At 53.3% G+C, this 13,822-nt stretch overlaps 1 protein-coding gene across 8 annotated transcripts in view; it reads right to left on the reverse strand.

Annotated features, from left to right (window-relative positions):
* Whrn (whirlin) overlaps window positions 1–13,822 on the reverse strand; it is an 85,035-nt gene that overhangs the window by 9,274 nt on the left and 61,939 nt on the right. For 3 of the 8 annotated variants that reach the window (XM_052176626.1, XM_052176625.1, XM_052176629.1), the window contains 5 exons: window positions 11,723–11,925; window positions 10,485–10,521; window positions 8,824–9,036; window positions 8,006–8,215; window positions 5,286–5,318 (listed from right to left, as the gene is read on the reverse strand). In XM_052176626.1, coding sequence (XP_052032586.1) covers window positions 5,286–5,318; window positions 8,006–8,215; window positions 8,824–9,036; window positions 10,485–10,521; window positions 11,723–11,925 — 696 coding nt within the window. Of the gene's footprint in view, window positions 1–5,285; window positions 5,319–7,980; window positions 8,216–8,823; window positions 9,037–10,484; window positions 10,522–10,617; window positions 11,926–12,604; window positions 13,003–13,822 lie in introns of those variants that run through there. The other 5 variants (XM_052176628.1, XM_052176627.1, XM_052176630.1 and 2 more) reach the window with 4 other exon arrangements.

The following is a 13,822-nucleotide window of genomic DNA, read 5'->3' on the forward strand; positions in this document are numbered from 1 at the left end:
ATTGCTTGGGGCAGTGATTCCTTCAATCAAAGCTGGTACCCGGCACCTACTGTGACCGAGTCCCCATTCTATTGCCCCTAGATCAGGAGAGCAAAGGGTCCTCTGGGAAGGAAGGGCTCAGTGACTTCTCAGGGCAGGGCAGTGGTAGAGTCATATTACAACCCAGCAGGGATGCCGCTGGCCAGACCAGGCTCCCTTCTGCTGAGCTGACACCTGTCCCCCAGTCTCTTTCCCTTGTCCTGGGAAAAGGATGTCACAGAGTGGAAAGAAAGCATGACCTACAATGGCCAGGTCAGGAGGAGCCCTTAGGATAAGGGGAATCGGGGCTCTGGAGAGGAAACACTGGGACAGAGAGTCTGACTTAGGGCCTCCTTCCACCAGGAGTGAAGGCAGCCAAACTTCTCAGATCAGACACTGACACCCAGGAAAGTTCCAGATATTTCCTGTCACCTAGGTCCTGACCCAGGGCTCCACTTCCTTACCCGGAGAAAACGGGCAGCTCTGTCCCCACTGTGTTCTCACGGTTTGAGACTCAGCTGCAATGTTTTGTCTGCCTCTGTATGAAATTCCTAACCAATTAGAGCTGCTCTCCTGAGAAGGGAGCCAGGGCTCCGCCAGCCTCCAAAAGGGCCTGGGGCTCAGAAAGTCAAGCACACTGCCCAGTTTCCCCATTTGTCAACCACAAAGCGCTCGCTTGGGACCTCAGAGCTCAGCCACATTCAGAGAGGAGCTGAGCTCATGGGCTTGGCTGCTGCTGCTACTGGAAACAGCTCCTAGCGCCCAAGTCCTCACAGGGGCAGGCAGGGGTTCTGAAAATCCTTGGACATGGCAGAATACCACTGGGAAGAAGGGGACCATTAAGATGGGGTGACATAAGAAAAGCCCTGAGGATGCTAATGCTTGTGGTGAAGCGGTGGTTCTGGGGTACTGGGGCAGGAGACCTGCTAGATGAAGTGATGCTCTCAGTGGGGGGAAGGACACACCCCGGAATTGTGGTAGAATAGGCAGCTTCCTTGCATGGGGCGCTGTTGTGGGTTTGAATATGAAATGTCTCCCACAGCCCCATGAGGGCTCTGATCAATGGATTCACTCCTTGATGTATTCAAAATATGGCATAATTGGGACACGGTGAAGAGAGGACATAGGGTCTAGTTGGAGGGAGTTATGCCACTGGGGGGGGGGGTGTCCTTGGAGCTGTATCTTGTCCTAGCTTCTACCTCTATTCCCCTCTCCACTCCCAGCCCCTCCCCCACCAAAGGGAAACAGTTTCCTCTTTCCATGGCCTGGCCACTATGATGATCTTCTCCCGGGCATGGGCATGGGGTTGGACAACAATGGGATGAACCTACTATAAGTAAGTGTCTCTCCTTAAGTTATACTGGGTAGTTTCTCACAGCACAGAAGAACAAGCTAACTTGTCACAGTGTGCCAGCTCACTGGGACCTACACAGTGCCCACTTCTCTGGCGCTCCCCCACGCAGGTGCCTCCTGCCCCATATCCTGTCATCCCCAACAGCACTCTTCATGTGTCCTTTGAGCTGAAGGGAAAGCCTTCAACTGCTTGCCTCACTTAGTGTCTGCCCTGATGCCAGCTCTTAATTTGACCATCTCTCTGTGATGCCTGGGCGATCCACCCTCTCACAGCCTCAGGCACTGGAAATAGATTGCCTGAATAGGGTGGGTGCTACAGAAGAGCCCAGGGCCTGGCATGTGCTAGCAATACTGAGCTAGTCTCAGGCCTTACGTAGGTCTTTTTTTTCTTTTCTTTCTTTTTAATCAAAATCTTCTTCTATTGGACTTTGAGCTTCAGGTGGAAGAGCCTACTCAGCAAACACTGCACAGCAAGGGCAGGCTGAACAAATGAGTGAGTGACCAGGGGTTTTCTCCTGAAGGAGTCTTTAAGCCCAGCGGGCCATTCCTGACTCGGAGGGAGCAAGCCCTGCTTCCCTGCCCCGGCTCTGAGTGAAGAGCGGGTGTCACTCGATCCTGAGTGATCCGAGTCTCTCTTTCACTGCTGCAATGAGGAGGCTCAGACCACAGAGGAACTGCTGCAGCAATGCCTCCAGCCCCTCTTTTGCCTCCCTGTGGGAAGGAAGAGGACAGAGTGGCCTTCAAAGAGTGGTACCATCCTAACACCCTCAGCAGCCGCAGGGCCCCACGCCAGGCAGAGACTTCTGGGGGATAATCAGATTTTGTTGGTTGTTATGAGCCAACAACAGCGGCCTTGACCTCTGAACCTTTTCTGTCCAACCCTGGAGTAGTAACATGGGCAGCTTCAGGCTCGACCACACACGATCACTCAGTTTCCCCGGGGCAACCCACAAATACCATGTATGTCCAATCCAATGCACAGAGGTGGGCTCTGAAGATCAGGAGAGCTTATCCACCTGATCAAGATGAACCACTGTGAGTCTGGAGAGCCAAACCCAGTTGATGAAATGCGCAGCCTGGGCAATGGAGCATTACCCTGTTCACACTAAAAATCAGGAAATGTCGGCAGGGGTTCCTTCTATCACCCACTCTGCAGGCCAGCGGTTTCTACAGGAAACCTGATGCTGGTCAGAGGCTAGAAAAAAAAAAAAGCTCCAGGGTGAGTGGTAGACTGAAAGGGGTGGTATGTACCCGTGGGTGGGGTGCAAGGGGGGGTTTCCTTGATTGATGGCTTCTGCTCTGAGCAAAGGTTGCTCACAGTGGGTCACGTGTAACCTGGGATGGATTGTTGTGTCTTGTGACCCCATGGAATCTGGGTTTAGTGGAAACTGGCTCCGTCTGGGATGTCTGGGGCTCTGGGTCACTGGCAGCCAGGCGCCAGGACAAGGTGCATTTCCCTCAGGCAGAGGGAAACCTTGGAAGACAATCCTATGGGTGGTTGCAGGTGCTCCTGAGATTCTGCTGGTTACATGTACTTCCTGCCTGTCCCAACTACACTCCCCGCTCCTGGGGGAGTACGCTCATGAGGGGGTCAGAACAGTGAGACTGGTGTTTCTGAAGAGGTGTCCGTGTTTCAGTTCCACTGGAAAAGGAAGGAATGGGTTTGGCTTGTTTCCAGTGATGCATGGAGCCGATTGTTACTTTGCATTACCACAGTGGCAGCTGCACTCCAGTCCCTGGTGCCTGGTTGAGGTAAATTTCTCTCCCACCTCATTCTCTCTGCTCTAACCCTTGTTTGGATGCAGATCTGGGGTGGGAGTGGGATACTGCCACCACACCATGATATGCCCCCCTGAATAGTTTTAGTACCTGTGGTGGTTTGAATAAAAATGGGCCCATGGTCTAATAGGGAGTGGCACAGTTAGGAGATGTGGCTTTGTTGGAGTAGGTGTGTCACTGGGGGTGGCCTTTGAAGCTTCAGATGCTCAAGCCAGGCCCAGCGTCACAATCTCTTCCTGCTGACTGTGGATCCAGCTCCTCCAGTACCCGGTCTGCCTGTGTGCTGCCGTGCTTCCTGCCACCATGACAACGGACTGAACCTCAGTTAGATGTTTGCCTTTGTAAGAGTCGCTGTGGACTTGGTGTCCCTTCAAAGCGATGGAATCCTAACTAGGATAGCACCTCTTAACAGAGTGGATGTTTGGAATCTGAGGAGCCGTGGAAGTCCGCCTTGCTCTTATAGAGAAAACTAAGGTAAGAGCCGGGAAAGGGCTTCCTCAAAGACGCACGGCACTAAAGGGACAAGGCAGTGTTAGAACGCCCTGTAACAGATACTGCTGGCTGGGGGTGGTGAGGTGGGGTGCCCCCTCCTCAGCCCAGGTGGTCTGTGTGCAGGGCCTATGCTAGGGGGATACCAAGAGATAGTAGGCCAGGGCTGCCCAGGGTGGGAGGAGCTGGCACCTGCTTAGCTCATCACTGTATCTCTTAGCAACTGGCTGCACCATCTGTACAGAGCCCCTGGTAATTCCTGGGAATGTGTCTGTGTGTTCCCTGTTTAGTCTTAATGATCAGAGATCCAATAATTAGATGCGCCAAATTATATCCTCCCAGGTCAGACGCATCATCTTGTTCCTAGTCAAACTCTTCGGGGACAAGACCTACTGCTTTCTCTACTTGCCCTGTCCTGGCTCTACTTCCCTCCTAGACAATGTGTAGATGCAGGAGGCATGCTCAAACCTCAGGACCTTTGCATATGCTGCTCCTGCTGTGTTCCTCAGGTGTGCCTTGCCAATCCTCCCAGGTGCCCTGGCCCCTTTTACTATCTTACTTAGCTCATCACTTATTGTGCCTGCCACTCATCTCGGCCTCTGCCATTCCTGCTGGCCTCTGAATTCCAGCTGAAGAAGCCATCTTTACTATTCTCCGATGCCCAGTAGTACCTGGGCTACACACAGCACATGGCATGCACCGGTAAAGATTAACAGAAAGGAAGGAAGACGAGGGAGGGGAAAGACAGATGGCATCTAGACCAACAGACAGACTGACTGCTAGGTGATGCTCAGTACACAACTTCAGGAAGAGCCAGAGGCAGAGGACAGGGTTCACAACACCACACAGAAGCAAAGAGGCCAGGGACTCTGTCCTGACTGGTCTCTCGCCAGCAAGCTGTATGACTTGGAGTGAGCTGTTCCTCCTCTCTGAGCTTCAGTGTCCTCTGTAAATGAGGGCCTTAGTGATTATGGTCACTGGGAAGGCCACAGAAGGCTTAAGAAATGCTTGGACTGGGTCTTAGAGAATGCTTAGAGACTGTTCCACAAATCGCAGCTATTACTAACAATAATGGCTCCAGTATTCACACAGGCTAAAATGTGTGCCAAACTCCTGGGACCCAGCAGTGACTGAGTTATGGTCACTTCTGTAAACCGCAGGTGACCAAGTAGAGGTCACTGACTACCTCTCCTGATCATGAAAGTACAATGGGCCAAGAGCTGGAAGTCACTCCTTCACGAGGGTCAGGGAAGGCTTCCTGTAAGGCCCGCCACCCAAGCTAATGGTACAGGCTATGGGAAGTGGGAAGGAGAACATTCCAGACAGGCAGATGCCATGACAATGCAAAGGCTGACTGTGCTCTCTCCTGCATAGCACAGCAATGATCACCCTCCTTTTATGGATCCTACATCTAAACTCAGAGAGGCAGAACTGTTCTCGAGGACACACAGCGAGTGGCAGGACTAAGCCAGGATTTGATAGAGCCCGAGGCCACTCGTAAGGTGGTGACCAGGAGACAGACTGAGCACCAAGAACACCCAGTCCCAGCCAGAACAAGTGCAGAGGTCAGCGCCACAGAAAGGGCTCAGCCCCGACCTCTGCCCTGCCTAAGGGACTCCCAGCCTCCCCCTGCAGAAGGACGGTACCTCCATCAGGTCTATAAGCCACAGCAGCCGCTCCTAGGGAGGGTGAATGGGCAAAAGGCAAAAAGAAAAATACATGAAATGAATGTCAGGGAATCAAGAGGCCTCACCTCAGCATAGCGCCCCCTCCCCTAGCTCCCACAAACACCTATTGAGGGGAACAGGGGGGTCCTCAGAGGAAGCTGGAAGGCCTTGCTGCTCCAAGGAGCCAACTTTATCCTGGGGGCTAGGGGGTCTCCAGCAACTTGGGGCAGGTTTGGTGCCAGCATTTCCATTCACAGATGGAAGAGCAGGCTGGAAGGGAGCAGTGTGTCCAAGGTCACACCTGCTGAGGACAGAGAGTGATTAGGGGGAATCTGCTTGGAGACTTTGCCCCAGCAGGTGAGGTCCTCAGGGACCTCCTGCAGGCCTGAGACTGAGCCTCAAAGAGTGCTCAGGGGAGTCCCTGGGAAGGGGCAGAGCCAGGGCCATTACAGGCTCAGGGAGAGCATCTCTATGGGGGGCTGCCCAAGCTGGAATGCTAAGGGAAAAGGGAAAGCTTCAACTGCCCAGGGGCGTGGCACAGTCCACTGACTCCAGTACTCACTGGGGCCCCAGAGGGCTTTCTTGGTCTACTCTCCCTACACACTGGGGACTTGGCAAAATAATTCCCCCATAAGGCAGGAAACTGAGCTGAGGATCTGTCCCAGGAGCTCCCCTCTGCCTGGGGAAGTGTGTGTTTCCTATTCTGACATTCCTGGTACCCTGATTGGTCACAGATTCTCAGTGTGCCTCCATTTAGGATCTGTAAAAGGGACTTCAGAGTGCTCTCCCATCTGCCTTCCTGGGTACCCTGATGGGGCACAGATTCTGAGCGGGGAGGGGGTGACATTTGGAACTGTAAAAGGGACTTCAGAGTACTCTCCCATCTGTCCTGAAGCTGCTTATACCGAATCACTCTTGATGTGAGCACTGTTGTATACGCTGCCCTGCGCAGTGGGTCCTTGCTGATGTATGCTGTTCTTAGCTAACCAGAGGAAAGACCTCTCAGGGATGGGAAGATCACTGCTGGGCTGGAACTGGAGGCCCCTGCTTTCTGCAGAAGTCTATTCAGGCACAATACGCTCTCGGCTCCTCTTGCCTCACACCCTGCTCTGTCCTTTGGGTCCTCGGGTTGCTGCAGCCTGAGCTGGCAGGATGTTATACAGTTTATGCATGGGAAAACTGAGGCACAAGGAGACCAGGTTTTGTGTCTCCTAGACCACAGACATTCTGACTGTGGTCCTGACTTTCCAAGAGCTGCAGTCTGTATTTGACTCTCCGGGTTTTAGAGCTGTGCTCTGTGGTTCTTGAAGCTCCACACGGACATTTTAAGGCCAAGGTCATAAGAGTCAGACACGTAGAGAAGTAGAATGCAGACCAGGGCCCACAGCCTAAAATCACCTCATCAGGAGGTGCTCAAGCCTGTGGGTGGAGCAAATCCAACAAAATGGGGGCGGGACTTCTGCCGCCCTGGTAGGAACCTGCACTTCTGGGGACCTGAAAAACAGCTGCCAGCAGGTCCAGAGCCCCGGAGGCCGGGGAGGGGCAAAGCATGGCAGTCTCTGGGGCCACCTCAGGTACCTTTAAAGATGAAGGAGATGGGGTTACGGTCCTCCAGACCCCAGAGTCCTAGTGTTAAAGGAAAGTCAGAGTTTGTAGGACAGCTCTCTGTGGGGGTCACAAGACAGCCACCCTGTAGCTCATCTCCCCTGCAGGCAGCCTGCCTGAGTCCTGGCTTCAGAGCCACTTCCCTCCCTTTCCAAGGGTGACTACACCACCTGTAGGCCTCCGGCCCACCCACCCGACTCTTCCTCCCTGTAAGATACCTGGCTATCCCCTAAGATAAGAAACAAGGCATTTGCTGTCAGGCGTGGTGGCAGACGCCTTTACTCTGAGCACTCAGAAGGCAGAAGCAGGTAGATCTCTGTGAGTCTGAGGCCAGCCCAGTCTACAGAGCAAGTTCCAGGCCAGCTAGGGCTGCATATGCCTCAAAAGAAAAAAAAAAAAGAAGTAAACAAAACCCGAGGTGCTTACCCTTGAGCACCCTGGGAGCAGAGCCACATTGCAGTGTGGACTGGGGGCTGGACTGGGGGCTGTTGAGTTGGCAAGAAGCCGAGGCAGGCTTGGGGCTCCACAGACAACAAACAGGTGGCCTTCGGTGAAACCCAGAGCCACAGTCCAAACCACCAGGACCAACACTGTGCTAGTGCTGACCCTGAGCTGAACACCAGGCTTTCCCTGTTTGATTTGATCTCGCTGTGAACTGCAGTTATGTAGTTCTTCTGTCTTACTGTCTTTTACATTGTTATTACATTCTCAGCATGCACGTGTGTGTGAACACACGTGTGTGCGTGCGTGCGTGCGCCTGGGAATCAGAGGACAACTTGCAGTTAGTTCTCTCTTTCCACCACCTGGGTCCCAGGGACTGAACTGGGTTGGTCAGCATCTTTAGCCCCTGAGACATCTTGTTGGCTCCTAACTATCCCTTAAAAACAGCCCTTAGAAAACCTTTCCCCTGGATCCCCTGAGAGCCCCAGAAGGCTTATCTTTCTTAGATGTCCACTGTCCCCATGTCCAGTACACACTAGGTACACCACAATAACCAGGCTCTCACAGATGAGGAACCTGAGGCTGAGGAGGGAAAGGTAACATCTTAACCGTGCCCTGACCTTCTCACCAAGGATAGGGCAGGGGCGGCTCACCCGGGCGGAGCTGACTGTGGTAGAGGTGCCATGGCTGCCCGTGGATGAGCCCGTGTCACTGTAGGATACCATGGAATACGTGTCCCCAGCCCCGGGGCCTGGGGGCTGCCGTGCCTTCATGGACTCGATCTCTCGCCTCAGCACCAGGTGGTCAAAGCGGTCCAGGTCTTGCGGTGAGATGATGCCTCTCACCTCAGATAGGAGTGAGAACTGCAGGGGAGGGAAGGGCGGGACACAGGTGACACTCAGACACTCAGGAGAGAACTCTGCCAGCAGGTGGGACCGGTACCTCTATTACCAAGTGATCTGCATGCAAGTCTGCTCTGCCCTCCTGAACCTTCTGCGGCTTTCCGGTCAGTGTCCTTGAGGAAGCATCCGAGTATCTTTCCTCAAGCACTAGGCCCAGCATCACCTGCCTCCTTCCTCTCTGTAACTCTTCCTTCTCAGCACGCACAGGTGACAAAGAGCCTGAGCACACTATCATATTCACGCCACAAAGCCCTTCACCATCCCTTTGGAGTGGTCCTCTGGGTCATGTTTGTCTGCAGACAATATTTCCTCTTGCTGGCTTGAATTTACCCTAAATTACACTAGATTTAGTTCCTTCTTCCTCACAGCAGTCTCTGGCCTCTTCCACCTGAGCAGGAGTCTCTAGTTGGCCCCTCATCCTGGTCCCTGCTTGTGAAGAATATTCTGTGATCATAACCACTGTGCTCTGTCCCTGTCCCCAGAAGTCTGAGTTTGGAGGATGGGGCTGCTCAGGGTTCAGTTGAGCGGAGGTCCTTGGTGACAGTGTAGGGACAGAAGAAACAAGTCACCTTGGCATGTGTGTTGAGCAACTCAAACAGCGCCATGACCAGGGCCTCCACAGAGATGGCGCCGCCACGGTACTGGTCCAGGTAGTACATCATGGTGGCGCGTTCCTGCTCCGTCAGCAGGTGCCGGGCTTGGTCATCCAGCAGGGCACGCGTCTGATTCCCCAGGCTGCTCAGGGTCACTTGAGAGCCGGCTGGGCCCTTGTAAAATCCTGGCTGAAAGACAGAAGGGCACAGGCCAGAGGAGTCTAGGCTGCTGGGGAGTCAGAGGACCTGGTAGAGTCAGCAGCATCATTGCAGGGGGAGGTTGTGGCTTCTAGAGGAGCGTTGATGGTCTCCACGCACACAGGAGCCTCTCCACCTAACCCTGGGAGGATGGCACCCTGGGAGGATGGCACCCTGGGAGGATGGCACCCTGGGAGGATGGCACCCTGGGAGGATGGCACCCTGGGAGGATGGCACCCTGGGAGGATGGCACCCTGGGAGGATGGCACCCTGGGAGGATGGCACCCTGGGAGGATGGCACCCTGTGACGATGGCACCTGTGGTAGTCTCCATGGCACTCTCATACTTGGCTCTTGTATGTCCTTGAGCCCATCCATTCACACTCCATAAAATCTCTTAGTAAGCTAGTGTGATAAGAATCCCTGCATTTCTAAACTACAATTCAGATCTGTGCCATAAATCGTGCCAAATTATACAGGCTGTCCTCACCGCTGACCAGCTGATACCACCCAGTCTCTCTTCAGAGTCCTTGGCCTACCTGTCGTCTTGCCAAGAATACAGAAAATGATCTTGGAAACACAGACTTTCTGTTTGCCCACAAGGTGTTCGCTGCTCCTACCACTCCCCAGCCCCCCAGCTTGTCCCAAAGCCTGTGAGAAGAGATCAGCCTGGCCCGCACTCTGTCTAACCCTACTCACGCTCCTGTTCTATTCCTCCACAAGCCCTGGCACATGCTCTTGCCTTGGCATGACTCACACCTCAACGTCTGCTGTGTCCCATCCAGGTTTAGTGACTCAACTCACACTCCTGGATGCGACTTTCCCTCAGTGGTTCCCAGTGTTCCCAGTGGGCTTTCTAATCTGGTATTTGTTTGAATCCTTGCACTGTCTTTCTTTGTGAGTGTTCTGTTGGGTGTGACCCCCAGGAGGGCAGAGACCTGGTAACTTCTGTTCACCGCCCTTATCCCTGAGGCCAGCACAGTGGCTGGAGACCAGCAAGCATCTGGACAGCTGGGTAGCCTGGCTGAAGCGCCCTACAATGTGTCAGGCCCTGTGCACACTCTGCCCAGAACTGAGGGGAGAGGAAGAAGATGCTGATGATGTCCTGTGATGGTCAGTATATGCTTAGCCCAGGGAGTGGCACTATTAGGAGGTGTGGCTTACTTGAGTAGGCGTGTCACGGTAGGTGTGGGCTTATTACCCTCATCCTAGCTGCTTGGAAGCCAGTCTTCTGCTAGCTGCCTTTAAGACAAGAGGTGGAATTCTCAGCTCCTCCAGCCCCATGTCCGCCTGGACACTGCCATGCTCCTACCTTGATGAACTGAACTTCTGAAACTTTAAGCCAGCTCCAATTAAACGCTGTCCTTAGAAGACTTGCCTTGATCATGGTGTCTGTTCACAGCAGTAAAACCCTAAGACATGTCCCACAAAGACACCTACCTTGCTTGTCCCTTCTTCTGTGCGGTCCCCCGGAAACCTGTGGAGAGATACAAGCCCCTTCAGCACACATAGCACCCAGAATGGGGCACACATGGGGAAGGCTCAGTTGGAGCAGGAAAGGCAGGCTTTCTACCTGGCATGGTGGCGGGCACATGCCTGTGATCTCAGCATGTGGGAAGATCTGGAGGCCAAGACCAGCCTGGGCTGCTGCGTAACAAGTTTCAAGCCAGCCAGCTTAGGATATGTGAATCTTCTCAAAAATTCTTCCCACCACAAAGCAGAGCAAAAGTGTGAGAAACTACACATCTGTGTACCATGGTCACTGCCCAGGGGCTGCTGAAGGGCAGGTGACCCCTGAGACCTGCAGAAGGCTTGGAGCCTTTCCCATTAGCAACATATTCAGCATTGCCACAAGGGCACCTCGTGAGTACTTCCTGTCCAGATGGCACCCAGAGTTCTCTGGCTGGCGTGAGAGCAATGGAGGGTCGGGAGTCACAGGTGTGAGGAGAGGAAAGGACCTCTGACAGGTGATCCAGGTCAGCCATCCCCTAGGACAGTGGGGACTGGAAACCCTCAGGGGAAACTTGTAGGGACACCTTAGCTCTACCTTATATTTTCATGAGAAAATGTAGGCTTATGATGCTTAAGAGTTTGGAGTTTTAAGAAATAACCAGAAACCAAGTTTTTTAAGTGGGAAATCCGATTTTAAAATATGTTGGAAACTAACCTTTTAAAAACATGTAACACTATGTAGGAGAAAGGAAGGGAATGAAGGGGAGAAATAAGACACTGTTCAGGGTGTCTGACCAGGAGTCACCAGTCCCCGGGTGGAGATGTCTGAAGGGGATCACGGGTGACACAGGGTGCATTACTAATAGGCACACAGCCACCTGGCCCCTGTGCCTGGTTTGGGCTTCTGAGATTCCTTCATCCCAAGTATCTCATGGGGTCCTCACTGGCAGTATAGGAGGGGACTGCAGAGCCCGCATTTAGGTGCTCCTGGATGCACTAAGCACCAGGATTAGGTGATTTGCCTGATGGTAGAGACGGGGACTCTAAGTCCTGTACTAGAGGACACTGGGACTAGGAGAGGAGGGGAAGAGCCCACACTCGTGCCCATGAGTGGAGTGGATCTTGGGTGAGGACACCAGACTGAGAGTCCTGAGGCAGAAGGTGAGAGGAGCAATGGTCCTCGGAAGTCACCCGAGGATCCCGGAACCCCATGCCTGAGGCCAGACCCTGCTGAGTTGGCGACGCTTTCTCCGATCCGGGAACTGGCGATCCACTTGGTCTGGTCCACCGTGGTACGCGCGTGCGGCAGCCTTCCGACGTCCTTCACTGTCAGGATGAGGTGCCGGGATGACTTGAGCAGCTTCACTGCCTCATCATGCAGGATGCTGAGAAAGCTCCGCCCATTCACCTCCAGAATCTGGTCCCCAACCTGCCAAGAGCCAGCACTGTCACATGGGCTGACCTCATCCCGCTCTCCTCAGCCAGAATGAGATGAGGACAGGGAAGTGCAGGGAGGCTGTGGAGGGATGCCTGAGGGTCACATAAGAAGACAATGACAGCCCGCTTCCAGTCCAACCCTGAGCCCAGCTCTTGTCACTTAGAGAGGTCTGCTATGACATTCCCCGAAGTCCCCCATCAGAAGCAAGCCAGCTCAGAGACTGGGACCAGATGAACTAACTGCAGGATGAGGTGAGAGGCACGAAAGGAGACAGATGCTTGTTATTTCCATATCTGATTCCATGCTGTTGAGATTTCTTATCTAGCACACGCTTTTTTAACATTCTATGCCCATGTGACATATATGAATGTAGAGCATGCATGTGTGCCTGGTGCCCACAGAGGCCGGAAGATGGGGTGGGATCCCCTAGAAGAAGAATTGCAGGTGGGAACTGAACCTGGGTCCTCTGCAAGAGCAGCAAGTCCTCTTAACTACAGAGCCGCCTCTTTATCCCTAGCTCACGTTCTTTTGTCTCTTTAGAATGCCTTTACTTTAACTTACTAAAGGAAGTAAACAAACAAACAAACAAACAAACAGAGAGACAAAAAACCCCACACTAAGAAGACCCCTGGCCTCCCACTGAAGGAGTACACCCTTCCAGGAGTCTTACGACAGCAAGCAGTTTTATTTTGTAATAGAAAACAATGGACACAGGAGCATGTTTAAAATGAAACGATAAAAAGACAGAGACAAAACCCATAGCTCTCCAATGACAACAAATCCTAGACAAAGCCAGAGAAGGCGGGAGGAAGCTGCTGCTGGGCAGAGGGCACTGGACCGCCCTGATGGAGGGGACTCAGAGGACTTGCTCCCCAACGTGCCTGCCATGACCTGGAGGGCAGCTGCCTCCCCCGCCGCCCATGCTCAGCTGTTTCTTTCCCTCCTTCTGAGTCCACAGCATCAACAATGGAGGATGGACTCTCCCACGGCCGGAGCTGGTTGTGGGGAGTGGGGGTGGGGGTGCTCTTGGAGATGCTGCTGGGCAGAATCTTGTCACTGATGCCTCATCTGCAGAGAAGAGGTATTTATTTCTCCTCAGGAAAAGGTAGACAATAGGATGCCTGCCTGCAGTTTGTGATCACAGCACTAGTGAGGGGAACTACTGTGTCAAACTTGGGCCAATCTGCCCCAAGGCCAGTTTGCTTTCTCTCCTGCAGCCAGCTGTTGCTAGGGGACCACCTGGCTTGGCTTCTGGTCTAGCCTATCCCCAAGCCACCTTCCTCAGCCCTGCCTGCCACAGCTGGAACTTGACTTCGATGCAAACACCAGAGCCGCCTACATTTCTCCACCTGCCTCTCCAGCAAATCTCATCCAGTCTTGCCCTTCCTCCACTCCTCTCTCCTGGGCCCACCTGCTCACCTGGTGGTTCCTGAGTCAACACTTCATCTCGGTGGGTTCCTATCCAAACACCCATGCAGGAGTCTCTGAACATGCGGTTAAGAGCTTCACAGACAGGCTGGAGAGATGGCTCAGCAGTTAAGAGCACTGACTGCTCTTCTGACGATCCTGAGTTCAAGTCCCAGCAACCACATGGTGGCTCACAACCATCTGTAATGGGATCTGACACCCTCTTCTGATGTGCCTGAAGACAGCTGCAGTGTACTTACATATAATAAATAAATAAATCTTTGAAAAAAAAAAGCTTCAGAGACCATCCGACCTGGGTTCAAGTCCTGCCCCTGCTATTCCTATGCCATGAGACAAAGCCCCACAACCCGCCTCCCTCTCAGCGGCTCCAATGCCTCAGTTTCCCTGGGTGGCTGTGAACTGGCCAAAGAGTCCTCCTCCAAATGTCTAGCTATCAGTGCCTGTATCTAAACACCACCAG

This window comes from Apodemus sylvaticus, chromosome 3 (assembly GCF_947179515.1).
Source record: "Apodemus sylvaticus chromosome 3, mApoSyl1.1, whole genome shotgun sequence".
Lineage (NCBI taxonomy): Eukaryota > Metazoa > Chordata > Mammalia > Rodentia > Muridae > Apodemus > Apodemus sylvaticus.